At 31.7% G+C, this 22,324-nt stretch overlaps 1 protein-coding gene across 1 annotated transcript in view; it reads right to left on the minus strand.

The window, feature by feature from the left end:
• Positions 1-22,324, minus strand: part of LOC131854406 (B-cell lymphoma/leukemia 11B) — a 45,716-nt gene that overhangs the window by 15,448 nt on the left and 7,944 nt on the right. The window contains exons 2-4 of the mRNA XM_059205537.1: positions 2,168-2,344; positions 1,657-1,857; positions 999-1,184 (exon numbers count right to left, since the gene is read on the minus strand). Coding sequence (XP_059061520.1) covers positions 999-1,184; positions 1,657-1,857; positions 2,168-2,344 — 564 coding nt within the window. The remainder of the gene's footprint in view (positions 1-998; positions 1,185-1,656; positions 1,858-2,167; positions 2,345-22,324) is intronic.

A 22,324-nucleotide genomic window follows, 5' to 3' on the forward strand; every position in this document is an offset into this window, starting at 1 on the left:
CTCTGCATTCTTTGGGTCCAGTATTGTAGTTGTGCAACATGCACACCAGACAAAGGCGCCAATATGTGTAGATAAAATTGTCTCTAGAATCCTTTTACGTCACCCAATTGTAGGAATCATTAATAATAACTAAACGCTGGACCGTGAAAAGGCGATGACGTGGTATGTAGAAATAAAAAGGAATTTGTCAGTTGCACGTGGCTTTTCCGCTCCTAATCGTACACATGATGAGTGTAAAATATATGAATGATACAAGATATATAATGCGTATGGATTTTTTTAGGGTATTTATCCGTCATTATCAGTTAAAGAAAGTCAGTCAGTGTTCGGTAGTTTTTTCAATATATGCATTTTATAGCGAGCCGATTATGAAATGACAAATGTTGATTAAAGTATCAAATTCTTCACTTGACAATCTAAATATAGAAAATGGCCTGCATGTGTGAAGTACGGAAAGAATATGTAATGTATTATGTTGAATTTATTTAAAAGATATTAATTACATATGCAAATAATAAATTTATGCGACTTAACATATTGCACTAATTAATTCTAAAATATTAAATGTTGCATGTCTAGTTGGGCAAAATATAATGGGACATTATATTTTACAATCAGATCTTATGTAGACTAACTATGTTTATAGCTAAATAAGTATGGTTTGGTTTGAACAAACAGTCCTAAAGACAAAAAATGTAGGAGCACAGTTATACCTATAATCAGAGTCTTAAAAATTATTTCCAAACTTGTTGCAAAATAAACGTTCGATCCATATTTCAGTTTTCTTACATGGATATGCCTTGATAGTTAGTCGAGACAAATTATTTTCTGAGTATAGATATATTTGAATATACAAGAATTAAAGAGCATGATGGAAGATCGCGGAAAGTTGCAAGAGCTCCACCGTCAAGAGCGTAGCTCTTAAATTATGAATGAATGAGATATATTTATATTAAATGGTGAAATTAAATATAAAGATTAAGTTTAAATCAACTCACCACTATGCATTGTATTAGATTCAGCATCAGCTACTTCGGTTCTTGATTTCTTTTGGTCCTCAGGTGACCCGGTGGTGTCCATGTGTTCTTGTTTGATTTTGGGCTTGATATCTTCATCAGGCGAGCTAGATGGCATCGGTGATGTTGATGCTCTTCTTTTAGGTGTTGAAGTTTCAACATCCGGTTCTGTATGTGGAAATTTATAAGGTTTATGACTAATGGCGTAACATATGTTATAAGTATTATTATTTTTAGGTTATTTTAAGAAGGAAGAAAAGTTTTTCTATGTAGTAATTAAGATTGCTTATTACTGATGTCTCGTAATGTTCTACATTATCTATTAATTTTCAAAAACAATGAAGGAATTTTCCATTGTTATGAATGATGGTCTTATATAGACTTCTTAACCTCTTATATAGATCATCATGATCTGACTCATCAACACCATCTGAGTCATATATTATGTAAATAGTTGCATTAAATACTTGAGCACTTTATCTGGAAACAAAATTGTTACAAATTTAAATTATAAGAATATTTTATTGCAAAAACGGAATACATTATTTTTAAAAAGATACTTGTTTGATGAAAAGGGTTAAACAGTTCAATAACTAATAGAGAATGATTAAAGATATTAATATGTTATTGATGAACTGACCGTCCAATAATCGTTTAGGAGTACTCGAAGCGCCACCATCTTCTAAAAGATCTGGGGGTGCTATCGATGGGCTGGCCAGTGGAGGAGTATGCACCCTACTGCTCGGTGGTCTTCTTGCAGTCAAAAGTGAGGGTCTCCTGCCAGCACTGCCAGTTGAAACCTGACCAGGTCTTGACCCATCTTCCTGGTCAGAGTTGGGACCTAAGAAGTAATTTTTATGTTAGTAAATAAAATCTTTTAAAGATTTTACAGCTAATATGTTTGTTTCACTATAAGATATTAACTTTATTAGACAGGCTTGACTCAAATTTATGCTAAATGGACTGTTAACTAATTGTAATTTGTCTATTGTAACATGTCTTTGTCTATTATAACACTTTAAAAACTGTAATATGTGTGTGTGTGTGTGTGTGTGTGTACTTTAAAAATAATAAGCAACTTTCCAATGCCTTTAATTCCAAGTGTCCTTACAGATGATGTTGAATGAAATATAAAACAACTAATCACTTACCAGCACTGTAGCAATGATAAGAGGTGAGATCTTTATCACAGGAAGAGACTTTGTGCTGAATGAATCGCACAATGTCTGCGAGGGCGAAGGCTCGTCTGCAAGCCCCACATGTGAGGGTATCGGCTGGTACTCCAGGAGTAGGAGACCCACCGCCCTCTGCCGCGCTGTCCGCATCCGCTATAACAAATGAAATAATATTTAATACTTCATTGCTTCCTTTATTTATATCCGTACTTAAATTAATTTCAATTTTAACTACATGGGAATTAATACGATTTTTTAATGTAATTATAATAGCAAATACGATAATGGTTCACCTAATGGTAAGCGCTAACCGTCGCCTATATTCATGAACAGTACTACGGATTTCACGTTAGTATATGATATCCCTAAAGCCACTTATGGGTTGACTTTCTAGAGGACCAAGATGTCATGTAGAGGCATGACATCTTGGTCCTCTAGAAAGTCTTCCTTCTAATTATCTTTTAAAAAATCTTATAATTTCCTTACTAAGCAAGCTGCTTGCAGTTGAAATAGATGAGACTGGTACCCACGCAGATGACTTTTTACTAGTTTACCTCTCTTAATAATATAGTATAAAGAAATAATACTGATTTTAACAGATCAAAAACAACTTTAAAAATATAATTTCAAGCCCATTCAGTTGCGACTCGAACTAATTCTTGAAATACAGTTAAGACTTCAAGAGTGTCGAATAAACTTCTATACAATTTATTTAATAATCTCGTAATACGAAACCAATATGTCGTAAGTTTACAATTGTAATGATTATCAGAATTAATTCTAATACTAGATTAGAGTCTGAAACTCGGGGAAAACCCCGAAGACGTAAACGTGGGCGAATCCGAAATAAATAATTATAATTTGCGGTTATTGTTTTTATTGCCCAGCGATGCAAGTAAGTCATTGTGACCACAATTCTGTACAAAATATTGCAAGGACCATAATACAGGGGCAATTATTGAAATGTTTAGTAACATTGAGCACACAACATATGGCCAATGACACTTTCTCGGCTTTATAAGTGTAAAATTACATATAATTATATGTTACCGAAGTCACGGTCTTCAAAAATAAGGTGTCAGTTGCTGACCATTTATCTCGAAGGACCTCATTATCTGTTATATTAATATGTGCTTTAAAATTTAAGAGAGTGAGGTTGCAAATTGCATGGCAGTATTCTCTGCTTAAGGGGAGTAATTGTCTTGTGGTTTACAATTTAAAAAGGGTTTTGTATTTTTGTTGCAATGGGCTTAAATGTTTTTTTGTGTGGATTTTAAATGTAAAATATAATGATATGTTTTACAATCATTTGGACGTGGTCGCAAACGGCTCTACAATAAGTTATTTTACAACAAAAAAAAAGTTAAATACAAAGACTTATATCAATAAGGATTAGCGTAAATGTAACAAATTATTTCGATTGCCATCAATGATATAATCCATACTATCTTTCATGCTAATTATTATAAATGCGATTTTGTGTGTGTGTGTCTGTTTGTTTGTTATCTATTAATGACTAAATCGCTGAACGGATCTTAGTAAGATTTTATATATAGACTCATAGTAAAATGAGTGTGGGTGAAAAGAAAGCCTATTTGACTATGTTTTATATAATATAAAAAATATTCCTAACTAAGATTATGAATACATGTATTTTAGAATATTTAGACAGAAGTTTAATTAAATAATATACATAGTGAGAAAGTAGAAAGAAGCTAGTACTGGAAGAGGCCTAGAACATTCTGTAATTGTCAGATAGACCTATTTAATGAATATATGTAATAAAATTGACTAAAACAAGAATTGTCTTAGGAATAGAAGACTATAGCAATCCTTCTTTTTCCTATCTACCCTCTAACTAATAAATATAGTATACAGATATATACTGACTTGACATACTAGAACAATTCACCGAACTATTGACCATATCCTAAATATATCATTCATTGCTTATCTAACAGATAACATAAACATATTTGATTAAAAAATCGTGATCTTAAAACTGATTATCACTTGATCTTGTGTTAATATCATCACGTAATGGTTTATCTGTTGGATAAAGTACTCAGGTACTTTCTGTAATAATAATAAGTAATAGACTTTTGCCCGGAACTTTATCTACTTCAATACCTTCTGAATAATTTTAGGAATTGTACATATACTAGCTACTTTTAGAATTGCCATAGGACGGCCTCGATGGTTTAGTAGTTTAGCATAAGCATGTTACTTTCGATGGTCGCGGGATCGATTCCTCGATACAAACATTTGTATTCATGAGTATGATTGTTTGTATGTCATGCATTTTTATCAGTTCATCCGAAATTGTACCATGCAAGAAAATAAATAAATTATTATTATTGTATTTTATATACTGTATATTATTACTATTTAAAAACAAACAACAAAAATTGTATCTATGTAATTATACCAGATGTCTAGCCCATAACACTTGCTCTTAGCTTGGTACTGGATGCCAGGTATATTATTATTATGATAGAAGAAAGTACCTGAAAACCTTTGTTTATATAAAAATAATCTATATAAGTTAGTCAGTCGTTTGAAATAATAAAGCCACTCTCACATCGAGCATTCAATTGGTCGGCACATCAAAGCCGGGCTAATTTCACATAAGTACCGTAGACGCCCTTGCATTCCTTTTATTATTATTTTTCCTTCAATTTCATTGTAAATGCCGTACTTACAGGGGCACCTTCTTGTAACACGAGTACTAAATTAATACAGCGAAAAAAGCGCGTGATTCGACCGCTTTGTTGGCTCTACCTAGTTTGTATAGAGGGTTCCTTATGTAAATGTTATTGATGGTGATTTTTTCGTGATTCGTACGCCGCCGCTCGTGGCAAATGCTTCCATTTTTTTCTTGCTTCCTCTCGGATGTTTTAATTGTGTGTTATTTACTTCCGTGTGTGTATTCCCCTTAATAAATTGGGCGGCAATTTGTTTCACACCTCGAATAATTAAGTAAGTTATAAATAATGATTTGTTTTATTTTGATCTTTATTACGTAGCCTTAAGGCATTATTTAGATATCAAATAAATCTAATAATAAAAGAAATGAAAAGGCAAGTTTTAGTCTACAATAAATAATTCTCGAACAAATCTTCTGGTGAAAAGAACATTCATATAAAAAAATAAACAGCTGTGTATACCTTTGAAAGTTATAATATCTGTATCTACGCTTGTGCCCAAAGTTGGGGTAATCAGACGAATTGGTTTTAATCAATTCCTTAAACTTGACAAAATCAGTAAGAGATCAGTTTGGTGTCAATATTTACGGTTAAATTATAATTAAAAAAAAACTATTAACCAAGATATCGAAAAAAAAACATTACAATTAATAACCTTCTCTTACAAAACAAAACCATAAACAATAATGAGTATACATATTAACGCTATCTAAATAAAAAACTATGAACTATCGCCAGAGGCAAAAGATAAAAAAGATAAATGGTAATTACATATGAACATAAATACCAAAACCCAAGTCAAAAAGATAACCTTCCTTTTCACTTCACCGTAATCGTGCGTCCAATGGGGAAGAAACTAGTGGAACGAGTTACCTAAACGTAATCGAACCCTATCGGTTTTCATTTACGTGGAAACGGGAATTTCGTGTCCATTGGGGTCAAGCTGGACACACCCACCGCCCCAACGGACAGTGGTCAGCCCACACATGCGCGTGGTCAAAATTTACACCCACACTTTAAATCTGTTTCCATAATTGTGTGAAGTGATTTATTGCGTGTATTGAACGGCTGGTGTGACGTGTTTATTACTTTAACGACAACTGCAGTACTGTCACTTGTACTTTTTACAGTTTATTTTAAAAATGAATACATGTTTATTTAAATGTTGGTTTACTTTCGTATATTATGTTAAATATATTTATATAAAAAGAAAAATATGAATTCATGGACGTTTAGGTAATCGTTCCAACTTTCACATCATCTCTATTTAATTTTAATAAATTTAATGATGCGTAATGTACTTTGTGTCTTTATTTTAACACAATTACTATTTACAAGTAATATATTATTTAAATAAATTTATTTTCTTCTGTAATATTAAAAAGTAGTAGGATTTTTATCGAGGATATTGATCGTTTTGAGTTCCTGTGTAAATGTAGATGTCGATTATCATTGCGATTTAAACTTTCCCGAAATACCTATCTGTTTTTACTTATTCACATATTTATCAAAAACGCAGGGAATTCCAGTCAGAGTACCTAATCAAGTGATTGATGTTATCTGATATATTTTATAATTAAATCATCAAAACATAATTATAACTTACAATCATGCCGTCCATGTAGACTGTGAATTTTACAAACATGACGTACTTAAGTTTACATTGTGAATATACAAGTTACTAGTACCTAACTTCTTATCATTTGAAAAATGGTAAATTACTCGTAAGAGTATATAGACGCGGTGTTAGGCTACAAGAATTACAGACCGTAATCGTTTAATATGTATCTAAACAAAAATTAAATGTAATGTTATTTGAAATGCAAATTCCATTTTGGAACATGCTGGAAAAATGTCATAGAAAATTTCAATAACAGGAAAAGAATGGATCCGCCGTAACTGTATTTTATTTCTGGTTTATTGAAAAACATCGTCTAGTCGCAGGGATAGTCCAACGCCTCAGGTGACGATGTAGCCCCCTACCACCCCAAAGGAGTGGGGTACCCAAAAGTTTAAATTAGCTCGTTACTACATACAGAGCGACACGCCAGTTATATTCGAGTTTTGTTTTTTCGCCGAAAAGGACGGGGCCGCGTCGAGCGAGTACGGAACTTGTGTGTTAGGCGAACTTTCTCAGTTCCCGCTTATTAATTATTAATTACATTTTGTCCTGTAGCCTTTTAGTGTAGCACACAGCAAGTGTTACGAAGTAAGGTAATGGTCACACATATTACAAATGTAACAGTGGATACAATAGACTCTAGAAATATCCAAACTTTATATTCTATACATCATTTTTATGACAAAATTGAAGTAAATAATTTTAATTATTACCTATAACAAAATTATTCCATCGCTATTTTTCAATAGATTCTAATATGTACTGTGGTTAACTTTCTGAACAAATACAACACTAAATAAAACGATTATGTAGTGTAGTATTCGTTCAATTGTTATGAATTATAGATCTATTGATTTTATAGAGAGCACTGTGATTTATTATCCCCACATACAGTTTCCAAATATCGTCAAATATCGTAACTTCGATTCTGGACATTACAAAAAAACTAGCGTGCGTATTGTGTGTAAATTTATTTTAACTGTCTATATTAAGAAACGAATTAGGTTCACGTCCTGTTACGTTATATATTAATATTGGTAATGAAATGTGAATTTAGATAGAATTGTATTTTTGTTGACACTCTGACTCTTCCATTTTTGACTAGAGTCGTAATGGTATATTAGTGGGCACCGTCATTGAAATTATTATTAAAATAACATTATAACCGTTATTTGATAGAAGTTCAATATACAATTGAAAGTTATAATATGTTCATGTAACAATAAAAACACCCCCGCAACATTTGATGGCGTCTCTTATTATTTTTATTTCGAGTTATTGTTGTGAAAAACGCACTTTTTCCATGGCGATCCACAATGGGGTGTCGGTGATCCCCTGCCAATTAATATCAGACACGGTGGTCAGGGTTGCAGCCAAATTGGACATAATTTTAGGGTTCTATTCGTACAGTCCTATTCTTGGTATTCTATACGTCCTAAAACCTACTGAATAGAACTTGTTTTCCATCTTTATTATTTATATGTGTATTTTTTAATTAAATATACAAACTACCTGAGCCAGCAAATATTGTTTTACCATATAAATTAATATCGTTATTATAAAATGTGAGTTAGTCGTAGTAGGGTGTAAATTTAAAAGTATATATGTATTTTTTAAAGTTACATTATTAAAAAAAATTTTTTGTTCAAAACTTTTTCATTTTTGGATGGTCCAGCATTACTTAGAGGTATAAAAAATAGACCACAACCTATATTCAGACCAACTGAGTATACAAATAAAATTTCATCAAAATTAGTTACGACGATTCGGAGTATGGCAACGACCACTGTTGGGATAAGTGGTAGCTGTAATGGTAACAGTAACTTCTATTCATCTCAATATTAAAACAATAACGGTTTGTTACAACGACAAAATTCTAATCGAAAATTAAAACCTGGACCCTTACTTAAGAGAATGAATGCCGCATAGGTCATCGAATAAAGTCTTATTTTGTTTGCTCTTTGTGTCTCAAAAGCTGTAGACTGAGTTTTGACATCGGCGCTTTGACATCCAGTTATTCAATAGTTTGGTTGTCGGAAATGGACATACGGTTTTAAAAGGCATTGAGAATAAAGCCTGTGTCGGCAATTTGAGATCGAATGTTGGTACTACTATAGTAGGTATACATATAAATTGAATCGTATTTAAAGTTACTACATTTAAAGAAACAGCACTGAATATGCTGCAGCTAATGTCTAAATAAACTTCACGTCGCTATGGAAAATAAACAATATCTATTGAAAACTAATCAGTAACATACATCCATCCATACAAACTTTCGCGTTTGTAATATTACTAAGATATATGTAAAATAATTTACTAATATGATTTTTCTATATCACCTATTTAACTCAGATATTAAGTGTAATTCACAATTATACACAGTAATTAGTAAGAATGTAAAGAGAAAAGATTACCAAAGAAAAGATGGATGGACTTTGTGAAAGATTATCTTTCACACAGTCCATCCATCTCTTTTTGGAAAAAAGGGAGTAACTAAGTAAATGGAGTAACTTGAATGGAAGAGAAAAACATATTACGATGTCCCTAAATAAATGGGATAAGGAAGAAGCAGATGATGAGTTATAAAAATAAATGCTATTATCGTGAAGTCATTTGAACAAAGTATAAACCGACATCCTTATTGTTTCCTGACCCATGTGTAAAATTTGTAATATATAATATATGTATATTGGACAAAGAATTAGTCTAGCTATTCAAAGAGGGAACGCTGCCAGTATCTTCGGAACGTTGCCTAAAGGGACCCCTTTTAATAATATATTTTAGTCATCATATTATATATTTTTTTTAAGCTTTTTAATTTTAGGTTCTTAGATACATATTTAATTTTCAACCTATATGTACTACTACATAGTAGTACATAGTATATATGATAGTGAACACGCCTAACCAGGCAGTTCTACGTCGCCATTCATTATGAAAAGGCGGGTTGTGTAAACATTGTGCTAATGACGTCACACTTCTCTCAATATGGCCACTCAGCAACCCTTGCTTTTTCGCCTATAATTACACTCAACTTTATGTTACCACGATTTTATATACTTGCATTATATATTGTAACAAAAAGAAGCAGTTTCCTATTAAGTTCTGTACTTAATCATACAATAATGTAGATATATATATATAGATATAGACGGTCTCGGTGGTCTAGTGGTTTAGCACACCGGTATAATACCGGTCGTGGTTTCGATTCCTCGCATGTTGCAGACATTTTCATTCATGATTGTTTTTACATATCTGGGCATTATCTATGTATATTATGTATGTAATTACAAAAAAATATATATCTGAGTATTTATAACAATTAAAAGACTCTATTATTTCTGCCTACCTTTTAAGAAACATGGCTTGAAAATGCTTACATATAATTGTGATAAATCCATGGTCACGTAGAAGGACTTACTAATTTAGAGGGTGAATTACACCCACCAATATCTAATCAAATTATCCAACAAAATACGAAGCGACAAAAACGGTTGATTATCTCCATCTTGTTTTTTCCGACCCTAGGGACCTAAAAGGGATCACTGTTCAAGACGGAAGGTATTTTCCTAGATAATTTTAGGGTCTGTCGCCAAAACACATTGTTGTTTTAAATCAACTTCAAACAGGACTAGTATTCTTAATATATTAAATTTGGACATTGCATTGGTTTGACTGTAAATCGACGATTGTTTACAATGAATAAAATTTTGATTTTTGAATATTTTTTAGATTTTTTTTAAAATTAAATAAATATAAATTTTAGTATAGGCAAACATGCTGATGTATTGATGTATTGTATGATGTATATTTACCTGGTGGTAAATGGTAACCGTCGGCTATATACATTAACAGCACTACTACGTCACGTTATAAGGTGACTCCCACGACCACTCATACTTTAACTCCTTGTAACAGACCTCGATGGTTTAGCGGTTTAGTCCGCTTTACTTACGGTGGTCGACAGTTCGAGTCTTCGCACGGTGCAAATATTTTGATAATGATTGCTTGCATTGCCCTGTATGTTTTCGAAATAATGGATGTATTTACGAAAAAAATGTATTTAAGTATTTATATCAGTTTTGTATTACTCTTAATACAAGCTTAGCTTGGGGCTAGACGGCGCTGTGTGAATTGTCCTGAAATTACTGTATATTTATTAATATTATTAGTATATATTCATTCTGCGACATAACGATGTAATCATAGTCCACAGTTATTATTATTATTAATTTTTATATATCGATTAATACTTGTAGTTATTTAATTATTAGTTTGTTCTTATTACAATTTACAAAATACTGATAAGAACTTTTTTTGATGTTATATCTACACTATATCCAATAAATATTTGCCCCAATGGAGTGACAACAAAAACGCACCGACCACGGACTGAATGATTGAATTAAGGTCAGGTCAATAATCGTATTACAGATATCCAATACTGGAATATTCTGGATATAACCAGAGGAAAACAGTCCCTCCTGTGTATTGGCCTTCGTTAGAGGGATTTCATTTTTTTATTTCCATTTTTTTGTGCTCTAGGTGTGTAACACGATATGCCGCCTAGGGACTTCTGCGGACAATTCGCGCCACAAATTTTCTGTGTAAAAATTGGGAATTTACAATATCAATTTTCCGAGGGAGTTGCCAAAATATCGGGTGTACTAATTTAGTTTTTTAAATTAGTAATTTTAGATTTTTAAATATTCAAATATAGAAGATAGATATTTATCTTCTACATTTAAAACGTTATTAACGTTTTTAAATATAGAAGATAATTATGTAACTATTTATCTCTACACGTATAGATTTAATTAAATTTATTCAATCTGAAATAGAAGATAGAATTTCTGTAAACCAATGTGTAATATCACAATGATATATATACATATATATCGACAATTTTAGTAAGTCAGTAACTAAATATTATGCGTCAGCTCTTATATCGATATATGGTACATCATTAATCCATATTCGTAGTAAATCTACAAGTCCAATACTGAGTGCTCGGTAAAGGCCATCTCGCCCTGAGTTACTCTCTTTCTGAAGATATTTGTCACGGTACGAGTGTCAATAAAAACGCCACACCGGACTGTCTGCTACTACACTACGATACCCTAGTGATGCAACGGTGTATCGATAGATAAATTATCGAAAATTAATAATGTTTACTGTAGTTTTTGTTCGAAACAATATTTTAAACGACTTGCGATAATATAACCTATATACATCCAGTACAAAAGGCTAATACTCGGTGTTTTTTTTTAATAGTACGGAATATTAAATATATTTTTTTACTTTAATCCGTAACGGTCTCAATATAAATAAATACAAAGTAACAATTCCTAAACATAATTTATCACTTGAATTATTTAGAATTTTAGAGGTTCTTATTTATGTGAAATAAATATAATTTTTTACCTTAATCTGTAATCGGCTGAATACAAATAAATAGAAACTAATAATTATAAAACATATTTTATCTTCAATTAATCTGAATTTTGATGATAATTAGATGTTATTATTTTTCTTTACGTGAAATGTATTTTTTTATAATATCATATTTTTATTGTTGGTTATACATATTCGAGTATATAAATTCTTATGATTGTGTATTTTAACGATATCTTTTATCGATATCACTTCGTCCAACACTAGTACAATACCCGTTAAAGCGGACACTTAACCCCTAATCCTTGGCGCGGCAGTTTTATCTGGCTGCTGAGCATTTATAGCAAAAATCTTAATCCAGAGCAGCACTGCCGTTAACTGCCCTCAGTAATTATTGCCAGTGACTGTATCTATTACAGTACCGTATGTATTATATATACTGAGTAGAATATTTATACATTCGTGGAACAAGTACAAAAAATACTAAACTATTTATTATATACTATCTACCTGCCGGAGCCTGGCACGTGTGTACATGTATTATACACATAAACCTACCTGTTGTAATCACTTTATCTATTGTTAAAAAATATAATAAAATCCGTTGCGTATAAAAATAGATCTAAGCGTATAGACAACGGAAGCGACTTCTTTTATACTATGTAAAGACCATCAACTTCTAGACTCATCTAACTTCTCTTCTTGTCTAGTTTCTAGCCAGTGGTTCTCAAATGAATTCATAGACTGAAGTGTAAGTAACTGAAGTGTAGTAAATAATATTAAAATTTGGCGTTAATAAGCTACTTAAATGTCTTATATGAATATGTGATTTATGATTTAGATTTTATGCAAATTTTCTATCTGTGTCTGTCTCTCTGTTACCTTTACATGACTCAGCGACTGAAGATGGTAATTAAATTTGAAACGTATTACGAAGATGGACAGTATCTATTTACTTATTAACTAACCACTCCGGTTTCGCACGGTACACCCATATATTATACTTATAAACCTTCTTCTTGAATCACTCTATATATTGTTAAAATTGTACTTAAATTCGTTGCGTAGTTTAGAAGATCAAACCGAACCGATAGCGATAGCAACTTCAATATGTAAAGATAGTGTAATTTTACCTGTTACCGTCATATTGTTATATCCTATGCTAATTAATAATATTAACAAAAAAGCAGAAGTAGTCACAGGCAAGACCTAGTGTATAAATAAATATAGAGAAGTATAAATAAAGACAGTTTAATATATAGATGTGGCGATGTGTATGTCGAAAAGTATAGAACAGAAGATATAGTTTTTCCTAAAGCAATAAAACTGGGATCATAAACCGGCGTCCGGCCGGGAGCCGTGCCAGGGACCACTGCAACCCTTGCAATAGAAAACCACAGAATAAAACTTAAAATATTACTACACTATAACATATAGCAGTACAACACTATATTATATTATAGTTGTATAGTATAGAAATATATATTCTTAAATTAACTAAACACGAATTTAAAAAAAACTGTCATTTGTAACCTAACATTACTTATTATTGCATTATAGTAAGTAATATAATATATCTCTGAAGAATTCACACTGCGTCACAAGCTAAGCAGAGTTTGTTATAGGTATTAGACGACTGATATAAATACATAAATGATGCAGATGGAAAACCCTCAGGTCAATATAAACAACAAACAAATAATTACATGTGTTTGTATTTTGTGAGGAATCGAACCTGCGACAATCGGAAGTAAAGCGGCGGTTAAACCGCTAGACCACCGAGGTCGTCAAATAGTAAATAATGATCAGCCCTCAGGATTTTATTCCAGATGAGATGGTCAGAAGCAATGTCAAGTTTGTAATATGATAAACGGTCAACGTGACATGTCCACATTTCGTTGGGTATATTTGAATCCTCGTTGGATTGGTAAGGAGCGAGGTTTTGTTATCGGTGTTTCCATTACCGAAGAGTTAGTATGAAATATAAATCACCTCAGTTTTTTTATTTATTAACCTTCAATCAAGAGTATAAAATACATAAATATGATTGCTAGACCTAGAATTTTTAAAATTAGAGTATTTTTTTATCACAGAGTATATTGTAGGATTTTTTATAATTTCATGTAATAGTTGTCTGAAACCGTTCAATTGAAAATTATATAATCTCTTGTTTCATATTCAGATGCAGAACAAATTTCAAACAAATCGTGCAAACTGGAATGTCATAACAGTACCACATCCAGCAAATTGTTGGCGAAATTCTTATAATTGCATATGGAAGATTCCAATAAAACAAGTCTGCATTTCTATCCTCTTGACTTTAAACTTTACTTGCCGGTCATTATTTTGACATACAACCTTTGTGTCTCGAGACTTGCGGTCAATACAACTGAACGGAACTTTTCGTAAACTATTATAGTTAGCCGGCCCGGTTCTGCACTGATGCAAATATTGTACGCATTCGCTAATTTTTATTGAAAACTATGTTTATCTTACGATGCTGCCCGAATGGGATGCGTTTGTATGTTATCGCAGTTGATCTTATTGGTGGGTCAGATGCATTTTTTTTAATTATTCAAGTATTTGGTATGATAAGTATATAGATGAAAACTATGTTTATCTTGCGACTCTACCCGAATAGAATATGTTTGTATGTTATATCAGCTGATCTTGCTGATGTTGTCAGATACATTTTTTTTTTAATTAGTCAAGTATTAAATAAATAACCATAGGAAGTAAGCGGTGTGCTAAACCGCTAGACAACCGAGGCCGTCAAATTGTGACATTAATGATAGATAGATAGATACGATTTTTTATTTGTATCTTAGTACACATATAGGCTTAATTACAAATAGTATACATTAAAGACTATTTAAACCACATAACAAAAAACTTCTCTATTCTGTGATTCAAACCAATGGAATACAATATGGGCAAACCAGCATGTGTCTAGCTAGTCTAGTCATGGCTCCAGCAATATAAAATAATGCAAATTAATTAAAACAAATAAAAAATTAAATAATGAAGTTTTCCTATTTATAGTAGTAGTATAGTCTAGTCCGCCGTCCCAATTTCGCTCGGCTAAAGAAAACACGCAGTTTTATGCCACAAGTACGATTTTACGGCTACATCAATTTAAGATATTAGAACAAATAATAAAAAAAAATACTTAGTTTTGTAATTATCAAGTATAAGGTTTGTACCTATATAATGTTCGTTAGAAAATATATTTGTATAGTTTGTTATAATAAGGAAAAGTAATGAAAATTAAAAATGCTGACGTTATATAATAATGATTTCATATTAAGCGATAGATTTTTAATTACAAAGATTTAATTCGTACTAATATTGTAAATGATTTGATATTATGTCTGTCAGCTGTTTATTCTCTACTAAATGGTTGAACGGATTTTAATCAAATTTTGGTTTGAAAATAGATTGTAACACGAGAATGGACATGTTATTAATTATTAAAAAATAAAATAAACGAAGTATTACAGTTTTACATTTATATATATTTTAAAGATCTACAATGAAGGTGTTATTGTGTTGAAACAAGGATATAGTGAAAGTGCGTAAATAAATACAATGTTTGAATAATTAATATTGATTTGCGAGCTATTAACATAAAAATTCGATCAAAATTATTGAACAATGAAACTAATCTCATATGAGGATCAACCAATATTAATCTTATCAATTTATTGCCCATAGAGCATAGGCCCGATCTATAGACACGCATAAATATACGAGTATATCAAAGTTCCGTCCACTTACGCACTCATTTATATGTTAATGGCAAACGGTTCGTTCAGATTCATATAGAGATATGTTTCGGGCGCAGATATCATTTTCACTGCTCTATTACTTTCCAATTTGTCCTCAGTATTTGTTATTGCTTCGTTTATTACCAGTTACGAACCCCCAGTCCCTTTATTAACTTCACTTTCCGTTTGATATACAAAAATTATATTCGGTAAATACTATGACAAAAAAAAAATAACCGGTGACAATCACATCTAGGTTAGGTTACGTTAGTTTGATTAAAAACAAAACTACTGAAGCGTTTCAATGAAATTTATATGGAACCTAATTTGAAAGGAATGAGTACTTTTATATTACTTTCACATTCATATAAATAAAAAAATCTAATTCTAATTTTTAATATTATGACTATAAAGACTTCAGTTGACTACACTATGCTTGCTGTCATAACAAAATTTACGCTTTAAGCCACTATTATGTTTTAGACCTTGTAGTATATGTTATCATACACAATTTATATTGTTTCGTATATATAACGTGTTTCATATGTAAATAAATTAATGAACCCAAAACTCAGTCTTGTTTGTTGCCTTATTAAAACTAAATTACTGAACGGATACTAATAAAATTTTACGTGAAAAGAGATTATATTATTGGAACGGGTAAAAGCTACCCATTAATCAAAAAACAAACAAATCTACTTTTGCCAAAGTTGGTATAACATGTAATAACAGTTACTTTCATTTAAATTAGAGTGGGCTTTAAAGAAATTGTGATTGCAAATACCTTTACGTCTTAAGTCAATTCCAGAGTCGAAAAATCTTGACTTACTCCTCGATGATAAATCCATTTCGTTGCAATTTTTCCACTATGTCACAGAAACTGTTTATGTCACACGTAAGTCCCGATGGCATCTATTTGTACACTAACACTGCTTTAAGATAAGGTATGCTAAGTGAGTAAGACCAGTGGCCAATTGGCGACTCACTCCTCAGGGTCATAAAGCATGTGATCATCTTCGCAGATGAACACAGACTGGCTGGCTACCTCTATAAAATTGAGGCCCTAAAAATTTTAATGAAAAAAGCACCCCACACTGCAGGTAAAAAAATCCCGTATGAAAACCGCCGTTTCCTAGTGACCCCGATCGCGCTCGCATCCCTTTGTTGGGCTCCTTTTATTTATAATAGTATATTTTTTTCACACGAACCACCCCTAATAACGTATGAGCAAAAATATGCGTAATCGACTACGGAGCCCAAGAGCGGACCCTACTGTATAGAGGTTCATATTGAAAAAGTACAACTGTCCCCAATTTGAATGGCAAAAAGTGCATGTCACGAAAATGGTATTAGAGGATGAATATGATTTTGCACAGATCTGAATGGACGGATGACTTATAATTGTGTCGCGTTATATTTAGCATGAATTATTGGTTTGACGTGGTTTTTGTTGGTCCACAGTTGATCGAGCGAGGTGAATCTCTCCCTCATGTTACCGATCCATCTTGTAAATACAAAAAGTTATAATTATTTGCAAATTCCTGTTGATTAGGATCTAATAAAATTGGTTGCCATAATTAAAATACTATTTCTATTCTATTTCCATAAGATGCTCCTTTGCTTATGCAGTTGCCATTTAAAGTAAAAAAAACTACGCTTGTAACTTTGCCCATAATTCTAAGTCAATTCAACTATATTTCCATCATTTTGGCTAAACATAATAGAATTTCTGTAATATTTGGTCTACTTTCTGACAGCCATCCAAAGGACGGAGGGATATTGCGTAATAAAATTATGACAATCAAATTTAGCAAGCAAAATGACCCCAATGTAGAATGTTTGCTGTTTCTAGGTAAACAAACAGAAAAGATTGACATTGAGTGTACATCTGGTAGACTGACGCAAATAATAGGGGGTAAACAGTATAATTCGATTTGAGTAGGCCGCGGCGACAAATTGTGCGTAATGTTACCAATAGAAAACTTGTATTTTGTTCATCTATTTATATTAACAGCCATAAAAAAGAGATTCTCAATGTTCTGCGATTAAATTTTAGATGAATCATTATTCTTGAAATACTTTGTTAAAAGTGCATTTTGAAATTACTATATATCAAGTAATAATAATAAAATCAATATATCTAAGAACATGTCCAAATTTTTCTTTTTAAGTTATATTTATATTTAGTTCTAAATTAAGTAGTGTTTTAAACTACGTATTTTTACTACCTTACTTACCAACTAAATAATTATTAGAAATAATTACACATATATTTGTATATGAATAGGTGAGGGTACAGTAATGTATACAATCAATACAGTACATAATCATATTCATAAATTTAGTTATGGGAATCGAACCAATGTAAAGTGAAATAGTGTGTACCACTAGACTATAAAGTTCGTCCGTCATATACTTATATACAAAATTTTAGAATGCACCGTGTTGTGGTTCCTAATAAGTATAATACTGGTAGGTATATATTGTTAGTTAATTTACCATGTCAGATCGACCCCTACGTGGTCACCGTTGGAAACCATCATGATTAATTACTGATAAAACCTCCACAGTGAATTAACTGACCTGAGTTCAATCTCATCCTATCATCTTCCAAAGGTACCTACCGTTAGCGTAAGCGAGAACAGATACTTGATTTCATTGTAATACATAAAAAAAGAACAACACGGTACAACCCAAAAATTGGTCCAACTCATCATTCGATAATCAAATTTCATATTCGGATAAAAAAAATATGCGGAAGAACAAAAAAGGATCCTGTTACGTACCGTTGTCCGATGGGCCTACCTGTTCCGATCGTGTGAAAACCGAACAGGTGGCTGCGGTATCTCTCGATATAATTATAGAACGGCCGGACAATAGCGCGTGTGACGAGAGATTCGCGGTTTCCACATTTGCGTGAAATGCCGAGTATTTTTGGTTTTATCGCTCTTTTTGCTTCATTTATGTCGAGTCAATCGCATTCGAGTCAAATTCAAATTTCGAATTACTTAAATGAAGTTCGTTCGCTTCGTTTGGAACGAAATATTTTTTAAAATGTATTCGGAATTCAAATTTTATAATAGTGGCAATTTGTATTCTTAAATGAAGTTGATTTAAACTTGCTTTAAATTAAATCAAATAGCAAATGGATTCAAGAACATGTATCACAGAAACCTTAACAAACTTTTCTGTATTTAGTTGTTGTCCGAGTAAGTTTTTTGTAAAAAGTATGCTATGTATTCATATAGCTTATGTTATATCTGTGTGCCAATTTTTATTGGAATCAGTTCAGTATTTTTAAGTGAAAGACTAAAAATCAATACATCTGTTCTAAAGGACTTTCGGATTTAAACATATTTTCTTATATTAAGGAAAACAGTCTCAATATAGGATACAGATGAACCAGGTAAACATTACTATAGGTTTATAAGTCTGTATAAGGGGGTAAGAGTAAAGGAAGAGTGATTACAATATTTTACGGTCAAAATAGTATTAATTACATAAACCTCAAACGCAAAACGGAAGGGGCGTAACTGATCAATTTGAAACACCAAAAAAAGAGGCAAAAAAGAATCCCATACATGTGCTCTGATTCCAGTCGAGTCCATTATGGTCACTATTGTCGGATGCAAAATTCCAAAGGGTTGGATGACACCTTTAAGAGAAAAAAGAAAGAAAAAATGTTGACAGCGTGGGACGGTAGGGAAAGGACAGTTGACAAACAAATGCTTATTTAATATAACTGCTATCAAAACATAGGTATCTAGAAATCTTAGTAAAATTCCGTCCATTAAATACGATGATTTTTTTTTTCTCTACATAGATGTGGAGGCTCTGAAGATTTCTCATATATAAGTACATAAACTGAAGTAGTTGGTCCTCTCGCTTTATAATATTAGTCTAAATTGAACCAACCCTGCAAGAAAAGTCAGTAAAGTTGCAGACTCAGGATTGGCATATGAAAAATAAAAAGTATTAAAGAAGGAAGTTTCTAAACAATTTTTTGAAGGCGGTTAAAAAGAAATATAAATATCTATCCATAATATCTATGGCCTGATATCTCGTATATCTATGTGAACAATGTCAATGATTACCCACAACTCGATTTAATTCATGCCAGACTTAATTGCTTCCAACATACCAGTTTATGTTGACACACCTCGCCGGTTACATTACGAAGTATCGACATAACAATGGGAAGATGAAGAGTGCGTTCAGAGCTCAACAAGAACTGGTCGTTGATGGTATAAACTGCAAAAATTAAAACGATAAGAAACGATGGGAAATAGATCAATGGTGGGTGGCCAGTTTTTACGTTTTTAGAAATTATTCCACGCAAGTAATGAATACGGACTTTAATGTGTTGAACTGAAAGGTCAGAAGAATATTTTTGACTTAAAAAAGGTTATTTCAACAAATAAATCATGTAATTGAACAATAAATACTTGAAGTACCTATATTTCTTCTGTCTATATATTATTTCCTAATTTCTATAAAAGTACATAAATTTCTATTAATGCATATATCCTTTTCTAAGCTTAATCTTGGCTAGGATCAGTTCTTAGTTGTCACAAGGTTTGAGAATAAAACTATTTTACATTAATTGTTTTTATTAATCTAAACAATTGAATTTTATAGAGGGAGACAAATATTTTAATCAGCTAATCAGTCATGTATCGGATGAATTAAATCTTTTTTTATAAATCACAAATTAAAATAAGCATAAACGACTCAGTTTTAAATGTTGTGTCGACTCCCGCGCAGACAATAGGCTCGCACGCGGTTATCTCGCGATCGGAAGAAAGTACGCGCACTAAAATTTATTGTACTGTTCGCCTCTGTTTACAGTTAGCTCTGTGGTCTTTGCATGTGGTTACTTGATGGTTTATAGCTAATTTCTTGAAAATCCTTATCTATATTATCAATAAATGGAATGATAAAACTAGCCCATTGTCCGCTTACAAACAGTAAATCAATATGATCGATTGTTAATTAATGTTTTAGTCCTTTAGTTCAAATAATTGAACATCATGAAGTACTAAATACAAAAACAACTTAAATAATGCTATATGGAAGTAAAATTTATTAATTGCAAAGTATTGTATAACACATAAAGTAATTGATGTTGAATAATATAGTATTAGCCTGTACAAAATTTGGTGGTATATGGGAAGATGATTTTAAATCGATTAACGAACATGTTACAATTATTAACGCTCGAAAAGAAAGATTTAGGCTCAGAATTTCATTTCTAAAGACTTAATATCATTTAACTTTACACGCGATTTTACGCTTTGTTTACCTTTTACTAATTTCACATGGCCTCAATTAGACTGTCATCATTCAAACGGATGTAAGTGCATAATCTGGGGCCAGGTCGCTAACAAGGCGAACGGTCACGAACTGGCCGCTATGAGAAAGCTCCCAGAATACAATTGCTGTTACGGCCTTATTCATCTGAACTCTAGGAAATGCAATATGCATTCGCACCTAGCATGTAACGCAATGCCAACTGAATGGTTGCACCATTTTAATAGTGTAAAAAAAAATATAGTCAATATTATAAATAAGTTTGTACAAAGGTTAAAAATCTTGTAAAAATCCATTAGATTAATTTGGTTTGTATCGATGATTACATCATCATCATCATCACAAAATATAAATAACACACCAAATATTTTACGACTTTCATCTCTATTAGTAGGGGTACTAAACTCCTCAGCCTCAATTGTCAAATTAAAGAAACACTATAAGCAAAAAGTTTGCAACTTTTTTAAGGTAAAAAAATTATTAATCATATCTATAACCTTAGCCGTCTTAACCATCATTATCGGACAATAATGATAATCAATCAATCAATTGTAATTAATTCAATTACAATTATTGTCTATATTATTGCTTCATTATCCTATTAAGTACTTATTTATATCTCTTATAATGAAGATATAAAACAAAACAAATTTTATACTAGTTATACTTTATTATCTATTGTAATATGTAAAAATTAAAGTATTGAATTGTTTGTTTGTGGAATAATGGATAAAATAAATACACTCGATCAAAAAATACTTGAATGATGAACTACTACAACTACGAACTGCTATTGATGAGTACTATTGATAATAAAATAAATACATTTTTTTAACCACACAATAAAAACAACTATGCTAATACAAATATTTGTATCCATGAATACAAATATTTGTATTCTGCTTCGGACAAACCCGAGACCATGATATGAGGATGATCAGCCACTACAACCAATAAATAAATAGGTTTACAAGATACTACAACTCTTAAGAATAAAATTGGTTTAATACAGGTTTTGTATTTAAGCATAAAGCAAACAATAATAGATTTCTCTTTTACTCCATTTGAGCTTTAACAATCCAGTGTCCAGATAATTCAATTCCCCTTTCATATTAAGAGTATTTAGTTAAAGGGCGTCAGTATTATAAATCTAACAGATCCGCCCACACTATACAGTGACAACCAAACAATACTCTAACACACACCACAACACGACATAAATCATGGACGCACATCAAGCTATCATCTTTCACTTCTTTAGTTGTATGTCTTATGATTCCTAACACCCACTTAATCTCTTTAGCGAAACAATAAGCTTATGATGTGACAATGT

This window comes from Achroia grisella, unplaced genomic scaffold (assembly GCF_030625045.1).
Source record: "Achroia grisella isolate CSIRO2021 unplaced genomic scaffold, CSIRO_AGI_Agris_v1 utg1062, whole genome shotgun sequence".
NCBI classification, from domain to species: domain Eukaryota; kingdom Metazoa; phylum Arthropoda; class Insecta; order Lepidoptera; family Pyralidae; genus Achroia; species Achroia grisella.